This window comes from Amblyomma mixtum, chromosome 5, assembly GCF_055824585.1.
Source record: "Amblyomma mixtum isolate Tamu chromosome 5, ASM5582458v1, whole genome shotgun sequence".
Classification (NCBI taxonomy): Eukaryota; Metazoa; Arthropoda; class Arachnida; order Ixodida; family Ixodidae; genus Amblyomma; species Amblyomma mixtum.
In genome coordinates, this window is record NC_143016.1 from 64,742,758 (window position 1) to 64,769,810 (window position 27,053).

General features: G+C 43.3%; 1 protein-coding gene across 4 annotated transcripts in view; it reads left to right on the plus strand.

Moving 5' to 3' along the window:
* LOC149342459 (RANBP2-like and GRIP domain-containing protein 8) overlaps positions 1-27,053 on the plus strand; it is a 101,369-nt gene that overhangs the window by 35,872 nt on the left and 38,444 nt on the right. For all 4 annotated transcript variants that reach the window (XM_089544821.1, XM_089544822.1, XM_089544820.1 and 1 more), the window contains exons 4-13: positions 891-931; positions 1,005-1,054; positions 1,549-1,608; positions 7,769-7,837; positions 9,775-9,948; positions 10,791-10,990; positions 14,453-14,585; positions 16,346-16,523; positions 21,636-21,724; positions 22,543-22,672. In XM_089544821.1, the coding sequence (XP_089400947.1) occupies positions 891-931; positions 1,005-1,054; positions 1,549-1,608; positions 7,769-7,837; positions 9,775-9,948; positions 10,791-10,990; positions 14,453-14,585; positions 16,346-16,523; positions 21,636-21,724; positions 22,543-22,672 (1,124 nt within the window). The remainder of the gene's footprint in view (positions 1-890; positions 932-1,004; positions 1,055-1,548; positions 1,609-7,768; positions 7,838-9,774; positions 9,949-10,790; positions 10,991-14,452; positions 14,586-16,345; positions 16,524-21,635; positions 21,725-22,542; positions 22,673-27,053) is intronic.

Genomic DNA, 27,053 nt, shown 5'->3' on the forward strand with positions numbered 1-27,053 from the left:
CCGCGGCTACATGCATTGCTTAACTCTGCTGTTTTGGTCTGGCCCTAGCCAACGTTTTGACAAGTGTCCATGTAGAAATTCTGAGGCTTCCTCCCTTCCCTTGTATAGAAGTTAATGCATCGAAGAATCATTTTCCTTCCTCTCTTCTACTGAGCAAGTCTTACTGCATGCCTGCGCTCCGTGCAGTGAGCTTTCACTCAAGCCACAGTGGCCGCCATGTTGGTGTACAAGAAGCACAAGAAGAAGTACAGTGCTGTACAGCACCATGGTGGCTATCATGTCATGTGCGTCTTGAAATGGTGACTTCACTTTTTAATGGGGAGAGATGGCTACATTGATGGCTACCGCTGGGAGAGGCGGTGAGGGCTACGTTACTTTCTCACTCATGATGGATGCCCGGGAGCGCCGGAAAAGGAATGTGTGAAAGAAGAGATGAGAGGATGGAAAGGCAGTCACTGCAGATGGCATCGCTGGTCGTGTGCTCTATTTCGTACACTATTGCCAATCTTCGCCGGTGATGGCTACCTCGTTCGCTTTTTCTTATCCTTTTACTTTCTTAACCCCTAGCTCTTTTAAATCAGGCTTTGACTATCTTAGAGCTCTCGAAATTCATTCGTAAATTGCGATTGGTGACGGCACTGATGTCACCAAATGCAGAGGTGCACAGCACACTGCTGTCCCCAGAATCAGATTGTCTGCACCTTTTCACTGAAAGCAATGTGCTCTTCCCTCAAAGCAGACATATGAGCACGGTGCTGTTCAGTGAAAAGGTGCAGACAATCTGATTCTGGGGACAGCAGTGTGCTGTGCACCTCTGCATTTCATGCTTGATTCTACTCTCAATGTCAATATTTGCGATCAGTTTTTATTAAGCATTTTTTCTTTTACAGCTCCTTGAATCTTGAACACCAGAAGGATGTCATCTTGAGAAGTAAGAAGTCTTCCTTATATATGAGTTTAGGTACAGGGTATTAATAGGAAAATGGTTCCTGTCTTCCTTGCAGTCTGTGAAATCTCCAGTCGTTTACCTGTTGTGGACAAAGAAACAACACAGGTATGAGACAATAATCCTTTCTAGTCAGAAATCTTGGTTTGCTCTTGGCAAAAATAATAACATAACAGTGCAGAAAGCATTATAGCGAGTTATGATACTCCTTACTCTTTTCTCATGTTTTATCTATTCTGTACTTTCACTGTATATTTCAGTACAGCTATTGTTCTTACTTTTGTACTAAGCATACAAATTTATTTCGTTTTCTGCTACTCTTCTTTCTCTCTTTTTTTTTTTTATCCCCTCACTCCTTTCCTCTGCGTAGGGTAGCAAACTGATTATTCTTGCGGTTAACCTCCCTGCCTTTGCTCTTCTACCTCGATCCTCCTCCTCGTTTTGTTAACCGCATTCATCTTCCTGAAATCATCATTGCTGAAGGTTACTGTGGCGAGGCCTTTCTCTTTGCAAAAAGCATGAATTTCGAGTTTTAGTTCGTCATAAGTAGTTCACTCGCCAATCATAAGTGTGCGCTCTGTGCAACCATCTGATCTTTTCAGTTCTGCCTGGAGCGGGCAGAAACCTGTTTTCCTGGACATGAAGTAGTGTTCAAGCTAAAGGTTTGTGACTTTGTGTTGCATTTTCTATCCTTTTTTATTTTAATAAAAACGCTAAACTAAATTTATTTTTGTAGAATGCTTTTTACAATTTTCTTTTATTTCTGTTTGGTGTACTATGGCCAGTGACGTGATAATTGCTTGTATGTCTAGATTGTCATCCAAAAATGTGGCTAAACTCTGCTTATATGTCGCTATAACTCTTTACAGCATGGCACCTGCGATTGCTCATGTTTCTTTTGCTCATTTTTTTTTCTAGACCCAGTGTTGGTTTCACATTTCAGTGATGTCGGCTGCATTTGAAATCCCTGATACACAGAATGGTGGTGGCGAAGAACTTTTATTGCTCTCAAAAGAAAAGTACGAGGAGGTGTGCATGAGCTGGCCCTTAAGAGTCCGGCCTTACAAATATAGTTGGTTTCCTTAGTACGGGGCCCCAGCAGTGACGTTGGCCGCTGCCCAGACACACTTGACCAGGGCTTTTTGAGCCCGCAGGTCATAGCAGCCGGGCAGGGTCACCTCCCAGTCCTCCCGAGTTGGATTGAGGTGTGGAGGAATAGCTGGGTTGGATGGGCAGGCCCACACGATGTGGTAGATGTCCGAAGACATCTCCGCACGGTGCGGCCAACTTCTCATGAAGAAAGGATCAAAATGTTTGACTTCTGCCGGGCACATCAGAGTGTTGTTATAGAGACAGAGTAGAAGCCGCTCCTCTGTCTTGGACAGAATGGCAGGGCCATTTCGTGTTCAGAAAAAAGGATTGCTTTTTCAAAACAAGGAATAATTATAATAATTGAGCTTAAGTATGTGTTACGGAAGTATAGGGTTGTAATTCCACGAGCGTGGAAGTGTGTAGTGTGCATGAAGTGCTGAAGTTTTTGAGCCATTCATGTTTCGTTTGTGAGGGGTTTCTAGATATACACACACAAATTCGCAGATTTTCCATAATAATTGAGCATGATGCATGTCTGAAAGGAATTATTGCGGCCTGACCTGAAGCATTCATCTTCATTTTTGAGGATGAAGCTTTCATATATAGCTCGAAACTGCTTAAGGTACTCTATAAGGTCCTTCAGTTGAACACCACCTTGTGTGATGTTGCCAGTATGCAGGGCGCTCAGCTTCTGCTTAGGTCTGCACACTTACACTGCAAAACTGAATGCATATAAATGCCTGAAAACAAAATTTCTGAAAATGTTTAGCAAGAGTAAATTGTAATATGCATTACAGTCGAGCCTGCTTTCAACGAACACTTGTTTTCTGTGTTCAAAAATTCCTTCGTAAGCGATTTCTTGTCATCATTCAACTAAGGCAGCATCGCGAGAAAAATAAAGAGCATTGAAGTATTACAGAGCACACTTTGGCATTTGAAATTTTCTCATGATCGTTTCAATTGGGTTCATGCGCGAGCGCACCAGCCACATGTGCTAACATATATCTGAAGCACTTCCTAATTTTTGTTATGAGAAGTTTCATCGCTGAATCATGCTTCCTGACACATATACTGATGTAATTTTTGTGGTTTTCTTTTCTTTCAATTGGGGCTTCAAAGAGGGGATGTGCAAATTACGCAGAGATGTAGCGAACATGTCCTAAAAAAACTCTACAAGGTCATAACGTGCAGTATGTATTGTATGTTTCCGCCTGCACGTCAACCATCCCTCCCAACTCTCACTCCTCGCTGGCAAGAAAAAAAGGTGACTAAAAATATAGGACACATACCCCCTACCCCCTCCTGTCCTGCCCCATGTTATGTATTGTTCCCCACGGGATGGCATGACGGCGCGTGTTCAGCTCAAAGCAATAAACGCCCAACGATACAGCCACAAAGCCAGCACTCAGAGGCAAATGGAGATAACAAGTGACAAACAGGTGCCCTGGCATGCAGCCCGACAGACTAGTGGCAAGCCAAACAGCAAACACAATTCGGTGGTTCCGCACTGACAGTTACAGGGAGCTTGTTCTTGCAATGCGTGACTGTTCATCCGGGAAAGCGATCGGCAGCGCGAGCAAGTTGGGCAAATATATGTCGGCTAACGGCACACAGTTCTCCCCCTTGCCACTGGCACCTTCTGTTCATATATGGCGATGTGGCCGCGCCAATTTTCCCAAGCCTGCCTTACATACACCCGAGTGCATGCTGGTTCTCTAGCGGAGCACGAAGTGTAAAATGTCCTGAGTAAATGTTTTTTTTTTTTAATGCGGGTGATAAATTAGGGGTGCGCAAATTACATGAGTAGATACGGTATTATGACAGGGGTTGAACATATATAACTTCTGAACTGCAAAGCTATTTATTCTGGATTTTTTTTTGTGTGTGTGTGTGTGCTTCATGAATGAAGCCAAGCGCACTAAACTAGAGAGGTTCCCGATATTACGGTGCTTGCACATGCTGATAGCGACTGCAGCAGCACTCGTTTGGGTGCACCACACCAAGGGCCGTTTGAAGTGTGCAGTGTTTTCAGTGGATGTGCTCATGTTCTGGAATCTGCGCGCATTGCTTGATGTTTATAGTGCACTCTGAATAAAGCTGTATTTAGAAAAATGATCCCATACAGGCATTACACTTTTCCGCTGAGACTTCTGAAGGACGAGAATTAAATTGTAATTAATAGCCCAATTTTAAGGAATAAAAATGCACCTCTTGCATGTGCTAACTGCCAGTGGAGTTGTAGGACGCGTTATGGAAGCAGCCTGAGATGAGACGACCAATGTGTAGTTTGACTGTTTATTCAAACTGCATAAAGTAAGGCACAGCGTGCCACTGCAAGGGTGAACCAAAAAAATAAACATGGAAATATCAATTCGAACCAATTGGACGTTCCAACTGGTTCTAGTCCAGCTGTGTTTTTAGCCACCCGACCAATTCTGCACAACTGGATCCAACTGGAGACCTCTCCCGGCCTACGCCATCAGCGCACATGTTTCTGGTCCGATGAGCAAAACATGCGCCATACCGAGGAGGCTCTCATTGGGAGAAGAAAGGTTGCGAGGCATCTCGAATTGGGAAACAAATGCGACGGGGAGCGCTTGACACCAGAAAAACCGTTTCAGAACTAGAAGTGGACGATTTTGCCCATCAGGCCACACACTTTGACGTCACACTGTCTACACCATGGAGAGGATCCATTAGGCCAGGCAATTATTGCATCCAGAAAATATTCACAAAGTATACCTCGCAGTTAAGTTGTGCAAAATACAGTGTGAGAAATATTTATGCAACTTAACATATTATTATAGTGGAAAACTGATTTGTAAGGACTGCAGGAAGACACTGCCTGGTGCCAATCAATGGTTTTGATTACTACGGAATTCAAATTCACATGCTTTTATGAAAATCAATGCCAACAGACATGCATATACTTCACACACAAGAAGCACTACACTAGTGGCATTTACTATATTAGCTCAATATGTAGTTCCAGAGAACACTTTTCTGCTCCAACCTATATACCCCATTTATGAGGTGCTCATGCTGAGGCCTGTAGTGCTTTCCTACTGAGTGCAGTTATTTAATTTAATTTTGACCACAGTGGTGGTGTAGATGATGAATACAATTTAGTAGGTTAAGCTCCTGATAGCTCTTAATATAAGAACCGTATTAGCTTTGCCTTGTTGTTTCTCAAATATACAAACATTCATATGGGGATACACTGGGTGCTGCTGGGCAGACCAACTAGGATGTGATTGGTAAGACCAATTGGGCTCACCAACTGAAAACCCAAATGGTCCAATTGGATAGTCCATTTGGACTATCCAGTTGGAACACCATTCCAAACGGAACCAGTTGGAAATTGAATTTGTCCACTTGGTTCTAATGTTCGTCTATTTTCTTTTCTGACTGAGAAAAAAAATGCTGGAGAAGGACAGAGCGCGCCCGGTAGGCAAGCACTAACACGCGCAGGGTTGTTCGCAAGTGCAAGTACACCATTGTTCGCAGCATGGTCGCCGGAGGCATAAGGATAAAACACAAAGATTTTTGTGCTGGTGAGCTGGCGCCAGCCACCGCAAGGCTCCCCGCCGAGAGAGAGAGCCAAGGTGATGAACGATTACTGCTATTACTGCAGCCACGACTAGCGGGCTGCCGGGGTACCAATGGGCGTGACGAGCCAGAGGTATTTGGTGTCGATCGGGAAGGTGTGCAGGCGCCGCAAGTACGGCATGCTCGTTCACAGCAGGGACGCTGAGTGCATGGGAATCAAATACGCTCTGACTGTTGAGCCGGCGGGGCGGTGCCGCTACACCTAGAATAAAGGTAAAACATCGTTATTTCTATTCCTCGTCAATTCGGACAATTAGGACTAGCAGCAAGGTCCCTGACCATGAGATTCTATGAAAGCCCATGAAATTCGAGGGCGTCAGAGGCTTGTTGGAGATTCAGCTTGGCTCATACCAGTTAAAGGGACACTGAGGAGAAATTGAAGTTGGCTTGTATCGACAGAATACCAGCTCCTGATTACAAAAACGCCACTCATACTGACAACAAAGCTCTTGTAACGTAGAAAAGAGCAAGAACCAAAATACAGGTATCGCCGCCACAGGCCAAACTCGCAAGTACAAGCGTCATGACGTCATATAACAAAACAGTGTTGCTGGAACCAATGGTTCTAGCAACGCTAGGACACGAGAAGCACAAATCACTGAGGCGCAGCCAATGCATGCGCAAATCTCCTTGACGTCGCCAGATGGCGCCACGTGCCGGGCAGCTACGCGCTCGCCTGAAGCATCGGGACCAATCAGCGCCTGCTCGCCGGCGTTAGGCGGGCTCCCGGTATTCCGCTAGCGGTATCAAGGTATACGGTATGCTAAAGGTGTCTATTTGCGAGAACTTCGTTGACGACTTCGAGAACGAGATCCATCGTAACGCTCGCAAAACGCCGGTGCAAACGTAAGCGAAGCGACTGTAGCGACGGCCGCAATAGCCGATATATGCCTTCAACGTGCGGCCGGCGGTAGCTTTCTTTTCGGCTGCTGCTAGGCCGCACTGCTGGCAGCCAGAAATCACGGAGTCTGCATCACGTCATGTTTCACGTCACTTAGTCCTCTGTCGTCATAGCCGAATCCCAAGTTTGAATCACAGCGGCGGGAAAAACCTTTTCAACTTCGAATCCAAATTTCTTACAAATAAATGCATTTTTCGCTGCCGGCCAAGTGGCAACAAAGCCATGACATGCCGAACTATCGGATTTTGCTATAAAAAATATATTAATAGTGCTCTCCTCAGTGTCCCTTTAATTGAGATGGGCTAGCTGCCGATGAGCGATTGTTTCAAAGCGTGGCCTGCACAGGAATGGATTTCCTAAATAGACCTCCTCGAGCCCGGATTGCATGGTACAGCATTGTCCGTGCGCCTCTGACGCACACGCAGCAGGTGGTCGGAGGGCCCCAAGTTGAAGGGCCCTAAAGCATATTCCGAGGACCCCGGCCGCATAGTTTCGGTTACACTTTTCTAATCTTAGAGCCATCCGCGCGTCTGCGCGGCAACGGCGGTTATTGGCTGCCAATCGCTCAGCCAGCCGAGCACAGTTGTGGGCTGTTTCCAACAGTCATTGGTGTGCCACTGGTCTTTTAATTATTATCAGAAGTTATCAGAAGTGTCTCGCCGTATCAAAGCCGAGCCATTTCCCTTGCTTCCGTGTGTGTGGTTCATCTGTTCGTCCAGTGTTTGTTCTCCATAGTTTGTGTGGTGCAGCCTCATCACATGCGACAACATTGTTTATGAGTGTACGCTCTGCTGCTACCGACGTCGGACCGTGAAGGAGACAGCGCAGGCATTACCATCTTGTAACAGTTATGACATGACATTTTTCGACAGGGTGCGCGCAGTGAAGCATATCTGACAGAACTTACAGAAACTGTCATTGCAGCGCAGTTTTCATCTCAAAAGAAGATGGCAATCATCAGTTTTCTACCAAATAAATTTACAGTGATGAGAACAGTTTTTCGCTGTCATTTTTAGAGGTCATTCAACAATTAATACTACCTTCAGATAATTTGTACATTTTTCCCTGTTCCTAGAGGTTTGAATTCATAAAATTTTCTTGCAATATTTATTCAATGTTGTTTAAAAAAATATGTGCATTGCTTTCTTAAGTAGTTTTTTTGAAGCTGCATGAAGTATCCTGTGTGTACCACAACACTGACTACTTTTTTCCACTAACAGGAACGCATGGCAATGGGCATAGGTGTGCCAGACAGGCAAGACATGGAGGAACTAATTAAGTCGGAGCTGGTGAGCATTTGTCAGTTCTCTTAAATTTGATATTGAGCATGTTTACATGCCCAAGATGAAACTGCTCATGATTATCCTGCTGAAATTGTACATAAGTCGAAAGGATAGATTCCAGACACATAGTGTATGCTTAATGTCTGAGTAATGGCCTTGAAAATACAAGTGGCTGGGTCCAAGCCCTTAAATTTTGCGAAGGTCTCTTCATTTTTCATCACTGAGGACAGCATTTATGTGTGTCTTAAAACTGTGGAAGCCTGTGTATCAGTAGAGTGATGCGACTTCACTTACATTTTTGCATGTCACTATTACATACTTGTGGCTCCACCTAAGATCTAGCCACCATATGCTTGAGCTGAGCCATGAATTTTTCAGTTTCCTCTTCCAAATCACTTTCTGCTTTTCCATAGGTTGTGTACTCATTTCTTGCCACGTGTGTCAAAATTCACATTAAGAAAAAAAATTGCACTCCACTGATTGCAAGTGAGCAACCCCTTGATCTCCTATAAAGTGCATCATAGCTTAGAGACACAATAAAAACACTGCACACACTCATTTTGTGCAAATGGCAAAGTGCTGAGGTAGACACCACGAGTAGTGGCAGTGCGCATCTTCCAAGAATGAGTGGGAAGTTTTATCTTGGGAAACCATGCTGAGGATAACTGCTTTTGGTGAATGCATTTCCATGTTGCAGCTGGAGCATCTATGGTTTTGTCCTATCTGGTACTTCAGTTCTTTCATTTCTTTATTTATTTTTGCTTCGGAAGAATAAACTTGTGGCAGCATGGCGCTGTACAACAGAGACCTGAGCATTAATACATATATGAGCACAAAAGAGAATGTCCATCAAATTTTAGATGTTACGTGCTTTACAAAAAGTTTGCCACTGCATGCACTTATTTCTGACTGGTGTGGAGCATTAATTTTGGCATTGCATTTTCTTGTGATCCTTAATCATTTTTCGAAGAGGCATAGCTCGCTATGCCAGTTGTTGCATGATCATAGAAAACCCAGCAGCAAAGTACGCATTCACAAGTAGTAGACAGGGCGACTGGATGAATCTTAACACAGGCCAAACCATTTTTATTCATAATGCTCACTATAGTCTTCAATAACTGTAATAAAACAGTTTCCCCCTTTCCAAGCAGAGCTTCTGAAGCAATCGGCTATTTCAGGAATGTCTTGGGCTATACTAGGCATATTGCTATAATTCTTTCAGTGTTGAAAAGTAACCTCTGAATGACCAAATCACACTTCTACTGAAATAGCTCTAAGCAGTGCAGATTATTATACTGTTCTAAGCTTTATTTGTCCCTTTCTGTGCTGTTACTGGGTTACCTACAAAAATTGCAGTTCTGTAATTAATATTCTAATATCTACCTGCTGCACAGTCTGCAAATAATCAAAATAAAAAAAAATGAGAGACCTGCTTTGTGAGTCATCAGCTTGTAAGCCTTTGTGAGTATGAGCTGTTGATGTGATAATTAATTGCCATTCATATGCTTGTGGCTGTTTATGAAAGTTGTACCACTGCATATATAACAAAATGTAAAGCAAATGCACAAAGCTGAACTTGGGGCACAATTAATTTGACTTTCTTTATGCAAAGGCAGGATAGTCGGCAACACAATGGAGGCATTTGAATGGTTTACAGTCTCCTAAATATTGAGAACTGCACTAGTAGCTTGGACTCCTCACCAGCCATTGACTCTTGATACCTGCATGAAAAATACGTGCATCACTGAAATGCATGATTCCTTTCTTTTTCTTTAATAGAATTATTGCTCAAAATAGTATGGGACCTTTCTGCCCAGGTGAAATGCTCACAGTAGTGGTAAAGTGCTTCATTTGGTGGTATGAAGCTAAGTGAAACTGACTGAACACTAGTTTTGAAATAAATTTGTTTATATAAAGCTTGGTTGGCATGTATTCATGTGCAGGAAGCACGTCCACTGGATGTATCATTGCGAGTGAAGCTTCTGCAGCTGCTGCTGGACTCTGGACGTGCATCGGATGCCTATAAGCAAGCCATGGAGGCTGAAGATGACATCCAGTTCAGTGTTCAGGCCTTCCACTCACTCCCCTGGCAGCGCTGTTTGGTTAACATCTTTGAGGCACGTGTCTTCTTGCATAGGCGACCATAATAAGCAGGAGCATTTTTGTGTGGATGTGCCCAGGAGACATATGCAGGGGTTTAGGCACTACAGAACACAGCTCAGTGGCAACATCTCAAGCTTCTCAGTGTTATTCGTTGCCACTTTTTGAGCTGGCAAGCTAGCAAAGTGTAAAGATGGTTTGGTTTATGGGAGTTTAACGTCCCAAAGTGACCCAATCTACGAGGAACGCCGCAGCGAAGGGCTCTGAAGATTTCAACAACCTGAGATTCGTTAACTTGCACTGACATCACACAGTACACGGCCCACTAAATTCTGTCTCCATCGAAATTCGACCGCTGCAACTGGGATCGAACCCGTGTCTTTCGGGTCAGCAGCCGAGAGTCATAACCATTGAGCTACCACGACGGCAAAGTGTAAGAATATTGTCTGAAAGTGGTGAAGTATCGCCAGTGCTTGAATTTTTTTGTGTAGTTGATTTCAGTTTTGGAGATCGCTGGTTTGCTGTAGCATGGTCTGAAGGTGTGTTTACTCCTTAAGGACAGGAAAAGAGAACAGCAATTGGACCATCATGAGACATGCTCACTATACATGTTCATTTCGACAGATGAGTAGTTTACACAGAGAGCTGTATGAACGAGGGCTTTTCAAAAGTAGACAGTGCTATGCCACCATCAGCATGGTGAGTGTTAAGTGAAAACTTCCCTTGCTAGCCAAAAATAATGTTGTCTACCTGGCCCTGAGCACAGGGCACATGTGGTCCAGGGAATGGGTGCTCTACAGTGTGTGCCAATTGTGGTTATGCAACGTTCAGTGAAAGCTTGTTGTTTTTCTGCATCCAGGTGTGCCACAAGGATCGTGTCAACCCAGTTGATGAAGATTTTACGACCAAGTTCCTACTGGCGCTAGACCAGCTGGCCACTCTGGCATTAACCAAGCGCAACAACTCAGTCTCTTTTAATGTATCCAGTTCACCGATTGCAGACACAGACAAGCATGGGGAACAGACCTCCCTGGAGGACGCCATCAGTGCTGTTGAAATGTGAGTGGCCCACTAAAGAGCAGGTTTCTTACTTGCTTAGTTACTGTGCATCTAAATTTGCTTACTACGCTTGAACACAGGCATTGGCAGGTTTCAGCATGCACCAATTGATGCATTTTTGCCTCATCTACTTCTGTATTGTGTTTCCTTGAGTACTCTAGTGTAGTGTAAAGGTGCAAAAAGGCACATGGTTTTTTGCAGCATGGTTTCTGAACTGATCCCATGAGGTGTTAAAGACAGACATGACGAGCGCAGCAAGCGGGAAAGATAAAACATTGAGAACAAAGCACCTCTGCCCAAGTAAGGCACAACCGCATGACTTGTGTGTCGATAAGTCTGCTTGCTGCCGAGACTTTCAGCAGAAGTGTATCGCAATAATACAATGCACTTTTACTATGTACAAGTCATGTACAGGTACTTTCATAGCTGCATGGCATGTAGTTAACTAAGTTGTACATAGTATAAAAGAATTAAAACTTGTAAACATTGAAAGAGTGAATTTAATTTAAGGTAAATAAGCAATTCTTTCCCATGCTGCATCTGCTTGCACGAAAGAAATTGTACTGTTTATATGCAACCGTCGGGCCAGAAGAAAGCCATGAGAACAAGAAACTAGGTTAGCTCGATTTATTTCTCTGAAAAATTAGTGTACATGTATATGCATGCTAAGAGTACCGAGTTACTCCCTGTGAAACAGGTTAGTGTAATTTGCTGGTCCAACTTAATCAGCACAAAGATACGGTCTGCATTTCATGCATTGCAACCTTCTTTGCCGACTGCATGTTGGAATCTTGCAGTGGGTAGCATAGTATTGAGGCATTTCAATTGGAGTGTAGTTCACATCATCGTACCTTAATTATTGCATCCATAATGTCCAGTTCTTCGTTGCACACAGTAATGGCGGAGGTTCACCCTGATTCTTCATCTTCTGTGGTGTTTTCTGCCCTAATGAGATCAAGAGTGATCCATAACTTGAACTTCGCAAGCTGAATTTCTGAACCCTTTGCTAGCGAATGACATGCCATCCAGTGGTTACCTCACAGTCCTGATGACAACACACATTGATGCACCAATAAACACTTTTCTGACAGAACTTTCACTGCATGTATTGCAAAAAAAATTTGGATATGAGCAACGGCATCCACTGCTCTTAGAACAAGGAAAATAACAATCGAGTTGCAGATTAAGAAAACATTCACTAAAAAAGGTGGGCACGTACCTTGTGCAATGACTTCTGGATAACACAACATTTTCTGCTCTGCTCCTGCTGTTGTTGCAGGCTGTAACAACAGCAGGAGCTGCCAGCTGCTCCTACCAAGAGAGGATTTATGAAACGTCTTTGTGGCACAAATATTTTTATTGTGGTTTGGGAGTTTTGTTTAGGATACAAGATCTGCAAACTTGCATCACTTTTTGGCCTTATATGTGGCCGCTGGGATGCAAGGTTAAAAGTATGTGAGCAAAAGTAACTTAAAAAGTAAATTTAAGGGCACTTCGGAGTAGAAGACAGCAGTGATAAAAAGTAAAATCTTGGATGTCACACTGAGCACATTCATACTGAGCTGATGTCAGAGTATCTGCAGCTGCTGTCTAAGCAGGAGTTGGCCTAGTGGTCTGGGCGTCCGCTTCAGCTGCGGAAGATGGTTGGTTCGAAACCCACCGCCGGGCGCCAGCTGGTAAAAATGGGTACAAGCGTCCCCCGGCCAGGCATCTGGTTTGCTCAGGGGTGCACACTTGGAGGAGGCTCCCCAAATCCCGCTGTGCTCTTTTGGGGGCAAATCCAGTTTCGAACACCTCAGCCTGTGAACGTGGTTCGTGTGACCGTGTTTACACAGGGATCTCACTGCAAAGTGAAGAGCTCAAGCTCATGCACTCTGACCAGTGAGTCTCAACGGACATGCAGGCACAGCTCTCACTACTGTAAGCCATCCTTCAACGTTTCAAAGAGATAACTTCAGAGCATCACTGTGGTCGTGGGCAAATCTAGACTTCCCTGGCTGTTTGACTTTGCAAGAAAAATAAAAGCCACAATGGGTTTTACCACACAAGGCAAATTTCAATCCCTCACAGATAGATTTTTCATTGAGGGAAGGTGAGGTGACCAAAGGCCCTTTCCCAAGCATTTCACTCCAGAAAAACTAAGCACAAGGTCGGCAGAAATTTTGTACCCATTAGAAAACCAGTTGTACACTGTGGCACTGGGAGTCAAACCTAACACCTCGAGAATGCGAAGCAGATAATCTATGTCATGGCCTCTGCTTTGGTCCTAAAAAAAAAGTGAAAAATAAGTATGCCAAATTAAATTTTCAAAATTCAGTCTTAAGCCAAAAATGTCGCTAGTCTGACATGCACGTCACAAGCTATAGCCAGCTATCAAGTAGGAGTTCACTCAGTCAGAGGAGAAAATTAACGAAGTATGAAAGCCAGGAGCATGGTGACACTGATGCGTCGACACATTTGTCTGTTTTGAGGCGGTGCTCAACCACCTTGATTGCATGCCTCTGCAGACAGGGTGGTTCCACATCTCGTCGTCCACTAGCGTAGTGCTGTTTTTTCACTATCAGCAACCGCTTAGGGCTGTTACTTGTATAAATAGGTCTTGCCCCTCCACATGAGGACACTGAATCTGCATAAGCATCACAAAAATGCATCATGTTCTGGCTACCACTGTGGCTCAGCAGCAGTTCCATCAGTGCAGTAGCACACAAACCACATGATGCACCACCCTCTTGCTCAACCCAGTGCAACAACCCAACGATAATCTGACAACCTGCTTCTTGAAGTAAATTTATACTTATACTTCTGTCTCTCAGCTCTGTCATTTAAATTCCGTTACTTTTGTGAAATGGTACTATTAGTAGGATACAACTTAAAAAAACAGCAGTTGCTAACACTGGGCCGCAGTCCGTGACATCCTGTATTACTCCGCTGGCCAATTGCAACAGTAAACAAAATCAGCTTTTTAATGTTTGGCTATATCAAACAATTCGCGTATCAAAATTCTAGAGCTCAATTTTTTTCTCGTGATAAGCTTCTTGTTTAGGTAACACGAAATCTTTTGGCAACAGACTACTTTTTCGTCGTGGAGGAATTCTGTGCACAGAGGCTCAATGTGGGCGGAGCTTCACAGCACTTCCACAGCTCTAAGTATGACCATTTGCTCATAAACTGCTGGCAGACTGGCTGCTTGTGTTGACATAAAGGCCATGAAAAACTGATTGCAGAGAAACAGAAACACCACTCTTAACCACAGAAAAACAATATTATTTCACCCATAGAGAACAATCTTTGCCAAAAAAAACAAAACAAAAAAACGAGAACTGCGTTCCTAAATAAAAACAGAAAACAGTCCAGCAGTCCGCAGAATTTTCAAAAAATAAGAACTGGTAAGTCCAACCCCTTTGTATGAACCATTTAGTACAGATCGCAGTCATATTGTTAAAATGCATGCATTGTGCACAGGTTGGACTGCCTCCTTGCAAAGGCACACAAGGAGAAGTGGCCTTCGAGCAGGGCCTGGGATTTTGTGCTGCAGCATGTCACTGGCCAGCTCTACCTCCACGTGGCTACTTTGCTGCTGAAACGGCCGCTGAAGGTGTGCATATGCTTCTCAAAGCTCTCATTTTACGAGCATGGCACTGACTTGCTTTATATTTTTGTTCCCTGCTTTTAATGCCAGGTGTAACGCTTCCTAAAAGTTCTTAATAATTTCGTGTGAAAGGTTATCTAGTGATAACATCAAGCACTAGTTAACACATAGGCCTCTTCAATGATGAACGTTGAATAGCTTTTGCAGAGTTCATTTATGTGTGACATCTTTTCAGCAGGACTTCATAAGTTCACTCCTACAGTCAAGTGTTGCTCCATTATGCCATGCATTAATACCCGACAAGTTTTTGTGCACCTACTTAATAGAGTCAGCCTGCTGATCGCAAGAAAACAATAATAAATTAAGGTAGCTGAGTGCTCAAGACAACATTTTCTGTATGGCTGCCAACCATTTTCATGCACTGCTGAACTCAGCCCAGTTCAGTGCTGCGCTGTGCTTCTTACTGATGCCTTGAAAACACCAGCAGCTAATATAAGTTACAAAGAGCCCATGCTACTGAACCCCACAAGGCTTTAATAAAGAAAAGCGGAAGATTTGTGCTGGTGTTGTAAACACATTGTCGTGACATAAGTAAAAGATTTTTGACCATATATGAAAGATGTAAATTCTATCTTTGAGCTATTGTGCCTGTTTATGGGCAGTGCCTGAACTTTGGCTGGAAATCACGATACTCTGGGTGCCCAAACATTCTAGCATTCCTATGATGAAGATCAGATACTGATAGAAACCTCAGTATGCTGATTAAAGATGCTGATAAAACCTCAGTGTCAGCTAGTAAGAGATAACACCATGACCATGATACTCTTTTAAGAAGACAATAGGATATGGTAGTTAAAAATAAAGCTTCCTATTGCACACCTCCTGAGTTAAAAGATCATAGCACTGAGAAGAGGCACAACACAGATGCTGATGTGGTGTGTTCCTTCCTTTGTGTTGCTTAAAATAAATTGTGCTTTTATGCTGTTACTATTCACCATGATCAAGACCGATTAGCCTGCTAAAAAGTTTTCTTGTGTGCAGTACTCTTGTGTCTCATGGCTAAATGGGATCCTCCCATATGCTGTTGATAGTATGAGCCTCACAATATAAAATATGTTAGTTTATAATTAAGTAAGAAGATGCATCCAATTTTCCTTTTTTTTTTTTTGACCAAAGCCCCTCTTTTCTTCTAAAAAATTGATTTTCTCTAAGTGCTGACAATTTTAGAAAAATTTTATATTATGATAAAAAGGATGTAGCAAAGTCTCACAGTGGCACTTCTGCTGCAGTAAGCTGTGAGAGTTCAGAGACTGCCAGGTTTTTATGAGCTGAGCAAGGCCTCTGAACAGGACCCCTGGCATACAGAATTGTTAGTAATCAAATCTCTTACCTTTAGCGTTATCTTTTGTGACATATTTGCATTTCAGTTGTGTAATTTTTTCACGACATATTTCATTCTTAATGATTAGCCTACGTTACTAGTTCTATCTTTTGTATCTACAGTTTAGTTCACTTGCGTCAGTTAAATATTACTGTGCCCTATTGCACTTTTGATGTCTACCCATAGTGATCTTTAATTTCCATTATACCTCATATATCAGCTATTTTATGGTGCTTTTCACCTGTACATGCATTTAAATACCACTTGTTACAAATGTATCCTTATAGTCCAAGTAGCTTAAATTGCGTTGGTGTCTGCTTCTTTGCCGGAGTGTCTGATGATTGGCAGTGCATGACGACCTCTCTTTTCTAAACTGGTTTCCCAGGAGAGCTACGACTGGCAAGAAGCACGCAGCTACGCAGCAGCCCTGCTACTGACTGCTTACTCAGTGCGTCCCCCAAGCAATCTCTCTCAAGAAGGCTGGTTTCTGGCTTTGGACTCACCCAAGCGAAGGCTTCTTCAGAATGTCTTTCTCCGAGCACACCACCGTCTCTCAGTCTCTGGTGAGTGTGAATGCAACACAGCAGTCCTGCTTTCAAAGGATGCATGACACTAGGTTTTGGAACATAACTTAACTCTTGATTGCATCTTATTCCTCATATGTCAAGCTAAAACTGCTAAATATTTGAGCCCCATTGGTGTGCCAGATGCTTCTAAAATGAATTTTTTAGTTTCTTTGGGAACAAGTTGATGGTTTTCTTTTGTTGCCCACCTTTTGTTTAGTTGCAAAGCTAAAGTTAGCTCATGCGTTTAAAAACTACAAAGAAAGAAGCAAAATATATAAATCTTTCTCGCTAGTAATAAATGAGGAATATCATTGTTCATGCACAGTAATGAAATATTCGTTTTAGCTTTGTAGTGATGTTATGCTTACTTGGTTACGGCAGCACATTTTCTTTGTCAGTCAAAGAACAATATAATAAAAATCTGCCTGCCAGCAATACACAGGTATTGACTGCCACTCTCTAAATAAATTCGATAAGATTGTGCTTTTTACAAAGGCAAGACACAGCTTCTTAACATTGCCTCAGTGGTTATTGCTAGGACTAAGTTGCTAGGAATGGCTGCAAAAAAATAAATACATAAAAAACAAACAGTTAAAAAAGAAAGAAAGATAATAAAGGCCGTTACACACTTTACGTCTTACTCTTTCAAGTGTTGTTAGTGATGCAATACTTCTGGCGACTAGGTCACGAAATGTTAGCTGTTTTTGCAAAAATTAGCAGTTCATCTTGCAGACTGTACTCATGCATACATAGATTATAGTGGGACTAAAAAAAAACATGGAAAACGTATCTCAGCAATGTTAAGACATCAGCTACCTACCAGACTGGCTGCACAATGTTCACACTTTCATCCCTATGCCACGTAGCTGTTTCAACCGCCACATATCCTTTGCATGTTTCGCAAACTCAGTCAGTCACATTATCTCAGGCACTGTTACCTGCTTTGAGGCACCGGTCACAGACACTTTGGTGTCATGTTCCTTCTCGTATTAGTGATGTATATGGCCTTGCATTGAAGCCATCGCGAGCCTTACCAACTAGTAACCAAATGCAGTAAGCGAAAGCATTAGCATAGAACCCTTCACAATCTGCTCACATATAAAAAGAACATGATAACGTTCATCTAAGACAAACTTTCAGTAAGCTTTAATACCCAGTTTAGTGGACTTCCTCTACAGCATCACACATGACTGCAAATTGAGGCTGTGCAGTGCAGCAAACTTCACATTGCATTCAAAGATAGCCGTGTTTACAAATGTTTTAACATCTCATGAAATGTAGTAGTATAGTTTTTCACAAGCCAGGTGAAGGTTCCTTAGAATATTTGCAATGTTTCACCACCAATGCAACCTTTGCCATGTTTCACCTGTGCTGCTGTCATCATAGCTGTATATTCTGGAGATTGCGCTGAAGGTGGATGTGGAGAGCATGGCAGTCTGAACTCTTTTGATGAACCTGCCAAGCAGTAATCAGGAGTCACGAAGCTCACAATGACTTGTGTGCAAGGCCATATATATGGGTGATAGTGTGAGCGTTGTTTGTACAGTTTGTACAGCGTTGTTTGCAGCTTATCAGAGCCCACATTGCGGACGGTTTAGAGAAAGGCATATGGACTCATGGTGTCATAAGAAGCATTTCAACATGGTATTAGCTGTTGTCGGGACAAGCTTTGTGGTCTCAATTTCCGTGTATAATTATAGGGCAACGAGTGCATCTGGGGCACTTTTTTGGAGATATACTTCAGAGGTAAAATAATAAGCTCCAGTATTATTTACTGGAATACAAAACTGCGATGCATAGACAACCAAGTTATTGCTCCTTTGTGCAATGTGTTTAATCATGTATTTGGAGCATTATTCATGCATGCGCAGCGCACCTGTGGCGCAACCCGGTTGCCATGGCTACAGTGCATGCGCTACTATTAGCAACCTCTTCCATCCACTGCTGAATGCGCTTCGGCTAGTGTAGTGTAGCTTTGTAAAAAAGCTAGAGACCAAAATGCTGCCCTGGGAAGGGACTCCATATGTTAAGATGACAGAAAAAGACTTACGGCCATTGACACTGGTGAATGGTTTTCTATAGGAAAGGTACTCTTTAATCCGTGCAAGTATGTTTGAGTGAATATTTAAACCTTGTGGTGACAAATGCGATCAAAAGCTTTGGAGAAATCAAGAAACACTGCGTCATCCTGTAATCCTGAGTCTACTGTGGAAAATGTATGTTTGTAAATCCAGCGAGTTGGATGCCACATGAATAACCCCTGTGAAAACCATGCTGGTATTTGAAAATGTCGTGCTGCTCAGAGCAATTAATGACTTTCGTATGCATGACAGATGTTGCTAGTTAATGAGACCGGACAATAGTTAAGAGGAATAGTGTGATCGTAGGATTTAAAAATTAGGATTACTTTCGCTGTATACCAGTCATAAGGAATAATACCAGATGATAAGAACTGTGCAAAGAGTGCTGGCAACTTGTTTAGAAAGGCATTTTTAAGTATCTTATTAAACCAAGGTGATCAGAGCTAGTAGTAATTTCTAAGTTTTTCAACAAGGCAAGAATGCCAGATTCACTGATGAAAATTTCTGGCATGGAAGTGTCGGAAAATGACTGCAGTAAGAGTGAAGAAGTAATGTCATCATGAGTGAATACTGATTAAAATGTGTCGTTAAGAAGCTGCATACACTCAATTTCAGTGATTGGTTTATCATTTGTATTTATTACTGCTATTTCAGTGTGGGAATTCGGAATGATGCACCAGAATCTCTGAGAATTACTGATTAACACGGCAGATGAATCGGGACTGAAAGAATGTTGACGGGTTGTTTAAGGCAGTGACTGATATTCTTTATAGTAATGTCTGTGCTTGTTCCATAATGACAGGAGACCTGTCATGACTTCTTGGCGGTATAAACCTTTTTTATTAATGTTAAGATGATGAAAACAATGAGTGAATCAAGGTGTATTTTTATGATATCTGATGTCGATCAATGGCACATACTTCTCAGCGAGGTTAGTAAAGGTGGTTTTAAGTGATAGACAGTTCAGTTTGATTGAGTAAGATTAATAATGAGCCAGGAAGTGCTCAGAAAAGGTCTGTATTTTAAAGTTTGTGATTTCAAAATTAGTTCAATTGTAGCAAAGAATTCGCGTCGCGTTAGTTTTCTTTTGACTGAATGGCTGAGTGATAGACCCAGTGTTAATTTTATGATCACATAGACCATTTAAATTCAGTATTTCTGAGCAAACATCTGGGTTAGTTATTAGGACGAAGTCAAGGATGTTTGCTGTAGTGGCAGAGCACTATGTAGGATTAGTGATAAGTTGAGCAAAAGAAAAATCTAAGCAGGAATGAAGAAAAATGTGAGCTTCCTAATCATTAGAGTTAACACAAAGAGTGGTGGAAAATGAGTCATCAAATAAGACGCAAATAAAAATCAGAGAAATGCACCTGTAGGTGACTCAGTATTCTGTGAAATCCACCAGAAAATCCATCAGTCATATTGGGCAGCCGATAGGAAGCACGGGTAATAACATTAATAATGCCAAATTGGACTTTATCCAAACACATTCAAGAAAAGTAGCAACAGCGAAGGGAACGGCAGATATTTACTTCTTTGTAGCAATAAGGACGCCATTCTCTTTTCTGTTTTTTTTTTTCTATCATAACAAAAAAACGAGATACAGATTTACTGAGAAGAATGCTATATCCGGAATAGAATCATGAAGTTTCAATCAATGCCAAAATTGAAGCACACGTTGCGTTGACAAGCGATGAACGGGCAACAGTTTTTGAAAGAACATTTCAGATGTATATGATCAGGAAGTGCACCTTCGGAATAGAACACGAAGGCACTGGTCAATCTGTGATGGAATGATGAACTGGTACATCATGGCTGCCCACGGCATGTTGCATATAGAGTGGCCTAGTGGTCTGAGCATCTGCCTCGCATGCGGCAGGTGTGGGGTCCGATCCCCAGTGCCGCCAGGTACCTACTGGTGATACAATGGGTACAAGCTTTCCCCTGGTCTGGTGCTCAGCTTAGTTAGGGTGAAATGCTTGGGAAATGGGTCTTTGACCTCACCTTGAGCAGAAGCAACCTTGTGCCACTGCGCTCTTTGGCCACAAATACCCTTGTGCCATAAAAATCCATCATCATCATATCATTATTGATATGCAGTTTGTAGAAAGTCAGGTGCACGCGATCTTTTTTTTTTAATCAATGAAAAGAATTGGAGGATCTGATGATGTCTTTCATGAACAGCTTGCGAATTTTCGCATCTAATACTAAAATCTGTGTCCTTTAGCTTGTGGCTTTTACTTAAGATGACTTCAACTTATTTATCGTTGAAGAATTTGTGTATAATGGACCGCTTCTCAGATTATTTTCTTTTACGCACAAAAAACAAAGGGCAACTGTCATTTTGCTCAGCTCCTTCTCCAGATATTCTAAGCTTCATTTTGATGCATGCGGTATTTACTCAACTAGCTTGCACACTTTTTTTCTTTAAATAAAGGCTTAAAAAGGGAGTGCGCAGATTGTGCAGAAATTTTTGAACACATCCTAGAAAGCGCTGTCATAACGCACAATATATACTGTATATAGGCCCCTATGCACAGACCCCCTGATCTTGCATCCTTGGCTGGCCAAAAAATAAAGTTGACTCCAAAAGTAAGATGCGTACCCCCTCTCGCCCTGCCCCACATTATGTAGTTACCCGTGGGATGACATGACGGTGCATGCGCAGCTCAAAGCAGTAAACGTGCAATGATACAGCAGTTGGGGGCAGAGGTGATAACAGACGATAAAATGACGCCCTCACATGCAAACCGGGTGACTAGTGGCAAACCCATGGAGGAAGGAAAGAATGGTTCGGTAGTTCTGGATTCAGACATGTGCTCAACTGATATCGTCAAGGAAAGTGACCGCCAGCATGAGAGAGCCAGGTACATGGTGCATGATTCGTGCCCTCGCCACTCCCACTTTTAGCAATTGACCACACATGGCAATGGACACGGCAGTGCTGGTCTTCCCAAGCCTGCCTTGCGGGCACGCGTGCATACACGCTGGTGGTGTGTTGAGGTGACCTACCTTTCCTCTTGCTCAGGTCACGTGCTACATACTCTCTGTAAAAGTGAAGCTGATGACATGAATCGGTGGCTTTCTAACCTCAAGCAAAGGATATGCATGCCTGAGGTGAGTCACAACTTTTAGTTTTTCTTGTGCTGATTCACATTTTGATGCTGGCTGAATGAATTTTCACTGTTTTGTCTAGATACTGCTGACACTTTTGCATACCAGGTCTAGAAATCTCAGCCTCATACATAACATACTTGCATCAGTATGTAACACCTGCAGCAATGCGCATACCACCATTTTAGGCTGTAGTAACTTCTCACTCTAAATTGATATTTCAAAGCTGGAATTAATCACCCTCTAGCATAGCCTTCCATACTGATTCTACTTTTCAAGCACAACTCGAAGCATACTTTCATTGCCATAAATTTCAGTAACCTTGGTTGGGAACATAATTGTCTTTTTTTTACTAGCGTTTGTTGCTGGGCTAGTTGGTCGTACATTCCGGTGTAATGGTGGTACAATGCAATGTGTAAGTGATTCAGGGATATGCCATTTCAGAGATGTTTGGCTGCTGACCTGACACTTGACAAAGACACAACTGACGATATCTGTTGCTAGCTGGTGCCGTCATACTGTACACCATGCATCATGTTTAATATAGCACCCCTGTTGGATGCAACCACAAAAGATATGGCTGCCAAACTGCTTGGCATATAATCTGTTTACACTGTTTTTTTTTTTTATGAATGAATTCGTATTCCCTGTCAAAACAGTGGGCAGCATCACAGGCCATATCCATCATGTGCAAAGACACGGTCATCAAAAGCAACAGATACATATGTTTCAGGCACTTTCCTTTGGCGCCGACTTTTGCACGTTTCTCATTTTCAATGCAAAAAGAATAAATTATTTTTGCTGGCGGGATTTCTTGTCAGGTTCGAAAGAAAATTCACTGGGGCCTTTTTGATAGTGAAGCCAGTGCATCATGGCTGCTCCAAGACCCAGCTCTTGACATGTGTGCCTTTGAGTTTCCCACCTGTGAAGACCTTCTTAGACATGATCAAGGTAAGTAACAAACTCTAGCTGTTATGTCATAAACTTTTTGTGGTGTGTTCAGCAAGACCATTTTAAAATCTATGACTCCAGCTTGGCTGCTCTCAGTGTGGCTGTAAAAACCGCAGTGCAGAGTGTGAACAAAAATGGCACAACATCCTTTATTCATATGATCGAAGTGCAACTACACTTATGAAAATGTGTTTACTACTTTCTGGAAAATAACTTTGTGAATTTAAAAGCACCTAGCCTAGAAAAATGCTGTTTCAAGATTGGACTGTTTCACGCCATTTCATGTCAGCCCAAGCACAGTTGAGCTCATGTTCGCTTGTGTACCAATTCAATTAAACTAATCGCTTAAATGTGAAAATATCAATACAGCCAAACATGGTCTTGCCAAATCTTAATTGATATACTGAATAGCTCTCTGTGCAGTTAAATCAGGATTTAGTGAAATTTACGGTGCTACATGCACAGTTCTCTTTTTCCTAATAGCAGTTTAAATAAAAACCACATACCGTAAAAACCCGCGTATAATACGAGGTTTTTTTCCCATAATTAGCGTCCTAAATTTCCACCTCGTACTATTTGCGGATCCGAACAAAAATTTTCGAAGTTGCTCGATGTTTTGGTTTCGTTTTTGCGGCGTGGCTATGGCTTCGCTTCGCTATTGGCGCGTGGCTACGGCTTGGCTTCGTTACTCTCGACAAATGACGTCACGACGTCGTTTCTTTGTTGATCCGTTGGGTGCGCTGGGGGGTCGCGGTGTGCCGTGCGCCTGTTGACAACACACGTGCTAGCATGTAAGGCACGCTTCGTGAAGTGGATATTGTTTTAGAGAGCACGATGTCACGGTCTCGAAAACAGTACTCGGCTACTTTCAAGCGATTTTGGCTGCGGAGAACATCGGCAACGGTGCGGCCGGGAGGCAGTTTGGTGTCGTCGAAGTAAGCATTCGTGGATGGCCACAACAGAAAGAAGCCCTTTTCGTGTGCAGCGGAATGCGACAAAGCTTTCGCGGCCGTTTGATGGTTGTGTAAACAAACCGTTCAAGGACGCAGTCAGGCGGTGCTACGCAGAGTGGATGCACTCAGGTGAGCCTGCAGTGACGCCAACCGGGCGGCTGAAGCGGGCTTAAGAAGTGCAGCATCTCGAACGCCCTCGATGGCACGGAAGATGAGTACATTTGGGATGATTTGTCGGACAAAGAAATGTTCGAAGAAAGCGCTACTGAAGAACAAAGTAATTGAAGTGAAGTGCGGGATGCGATTTGAATAAATGTCTTCTATGAGCTTGTGTTTCATCGTATTATACGCGGGTGAAACTTTTTTTCCCATTTCGCGTCTCTAAATCTTAGCCCCGTATTATATTCGGGTTCGTATTATACGCGGGTTTTTACGGTATATCTCTTCTGTGAATTAGTGAAGTAGTTTCCTGCTGCAGGTATATCAACAAAGTTTTCATGCTGATGTATGAAAACTTGCTTCAGACATTATTAGAGAGACAAATTTTTCATGTGACCTCCTGCATGTAAACGTCAGGCATAAACTCAGCAGATGACCAGCGCATGGCCGTTGAGTGAAACACAGAACTGGTGCATCATTTGCACTGCTGCAAGAGGAAATGCACACTAGGCACATGCTGTCAGATGCATGCACAGCACAGGTGTTGTGTATCATGGCACTTCAGCTCCACACTGAACTCTCTTTACTCTCTCTCCTCTTTATCATGTGACTGTCTACCTTGCTTGTGTGCTTTTGTTCTAATAAACAGTTATACCACTGACTTCGACCGGAGAATATTTTACTGGCAGTGAAGAATGGGATCCCTGCAATCCACACACACAAGTTCAGTCAATACTGACCGCCCATATGGCAAAACTTTCATGGAATGCTTTCATTTCAACAAGCGGTACCAGCAGCCTGATGAATCGGTTTCAGACTACCTCGTCTCTCTCTGACATTTGGGCCACCACTGTGAGTTTGGGGATTGGCTGGATCATCTTCTCTGACCACCTAGTCTATGGCCTACATGAAGAACCTATCCAAAGACATCTCCTGGCTGAACCGGATCTCAAGCTGTCCAAGGCCATCCTACTGGCATGTGCGGCGGAAGAAGCAGCCACCAAGACCAAAGAGCATCGCCAGCCCCGCCACGGTGGCTCAGTGGATACGGCACTCGGATGCTGACCTGAAAAACGCGGGTTCGATCCCAGCCACGGCGGCCGAATTTCGATGAAGGCGAAATTCTAGAGGCCCATGTACTGTGCGATGTCAGTGCACGTTAAAGAACCTCAGATGGTCGAAATCCGGAGTCCTTCACTACGGTGTCTCTCATAGCCTGAGTTGCTTTGGGACGTTAAACCCCAATAAACCAAAACAAACCCAAGAGCATCACCACTCAAAATCCAGTTCGCCTCCTGAAATACATCAAATACAAAGGAACCCCCAGTGCCAGGAAGCCAAGTGAGCCAATCATTCTCCAAGTCAACAGTGTTGGCATTGCACCAGTTAGCATGAGGCACATACTTCTATCATTCCACCATCTGTCACTACTGTGGTAACAATTAAAGGACACCTTGAGAAGACGTGCCAAAAAAAGGTAGCAAAAGAGAAGCCTGATCAGCATTGAAAGGGCTTTTCTCATAAACAGTCGCATTCTTGTAGACGCAATCATAAAGTTTTGCAGTCGGCTGATTCTGTTCAGGATGTAAACTCCACTACATCAGCCAGTTTTCATCATGAAAAGCAAGACTGCACAACAAAGGATTGTGCTTTAACCAAGAGCGTCACATCCAACAGTCAGTCTGAGTGTTCAGATAAACAGCAGGCCACTAACCATGGAAGTCGACTCCGGGGCTACCTGCAGCATCATCAGTGAGAGTACGATGGATGGAGGAACTTCGGCTGTCAAGGCAAGACCTAAGGCCATGTTCTCCACATTTGTGGTCCTATACATAGGAACATTTAGACATTGCGGGATCATTGGAAGTCATTGTTTCATGCAGAACAAAGAGCAGCTGCATTCATCTTCTTGTTGTTCATGTAAATGGCATAAATGGCACCAGCCTGCCAGGAAGAGACTAGTCTCCTACATTAGGAATATCGCTCTGCAGTATAAACTATGCACCTCGAATTGAAGTGCCGCTATACTTGTCGAGCGCTGTCTCTGAATACCCAGAAGTCTTTGCTGAAGGACTAGGAAGGGCAAGGGACCATTCGTTCGCGTCGAGCTCAAGTTAGAAATCACTTCTATCTTTTGAAGGCACATCAAATTTAATTCAGTGGCTGTACTGCCTAAAGTAGATGAAGCCATCAACGTCCTTGTTTGAGAAATTGTCTACCAGCCCATATGATCCTCACAATGGGCTGCCTCTGTAGTCTGCGTTGTCAAGAAAAATGGCAAGATCAGGCTGTGTGGCAACTATAAAAGCACTGTTAACCAAGCAGTCAATTTGGAAACGTATCTGCTTCCAGCCCCCAACCAGCTTTTGTTGCGAAAGCAACACTACTGGAGCCCGGCTCGGCTTGTCGCGTATGCTCGCGGCAGTGCGGCTACCAAACGAACTTGAGTCGCCGTTGCCTAGCAACCGTTTCAGCTGTGCTCCAACAGATGGTGCTGCGCTGTTGCCGCCTGTCGCTTACACACCTAGAGGCCACCACCCTCGCACAGGTGCTGTGTTTCACAGCTCATGATGGCGTCGTGCCGGCCAGGAAGGTAGCAACATCCAAAGAGCGACAGCGTCAGTGGTGGTTGCTGACTCTGCAATCTTGTCATTATGGAGGGCGCGAAAGAGAGGCAACAACGACAGAACGAAGCGAGGAGGAGACAACGCGCTCAAGAGATGGCAGAAGAGCATGCCACATGACTCAAGAAGCGCTGTGATAAATATGCTGCCAGTCGTGTCTCAGAGACAACTCCTTCGTCCAAGCTGCAGAGGAGTGGTTTCTACTCGAGTTGAGCCAGTTCCAACCTCAAACCACCACACATTGGGGAAGCAGATTTTTTTTGAGAGGGTGCTCAGGAAGAGCAACATGAGTCGCACATTCTCTACCGTTGGCTGTGATAGAAACAGCCACCTGCCAGTGCAGCGGTGCATCATTTAACCGCTGCACCACTGTGATGGTAGTGGTATGAGGACACCGCCATCTGTGAATTTTAAGTAGGGAATGAGCAATTCTGCATTTATGGGCATTAACCCACTACAGCTATCTCGGCATACTCTTAAGGCGAAGCTTAAGTGTCCTCTTGAACTGAAGAATGAACACCTGCTTCCGCAAATCTACTCGGTTTAACTACGTTAAACCCCTAGCAATTTTTTGCAAACCTTGATGTATGCACTGTCTTCGCAAAGCTAGACCTCAGTTGAGCCTATCTGCAGTTTCCTGTAGAC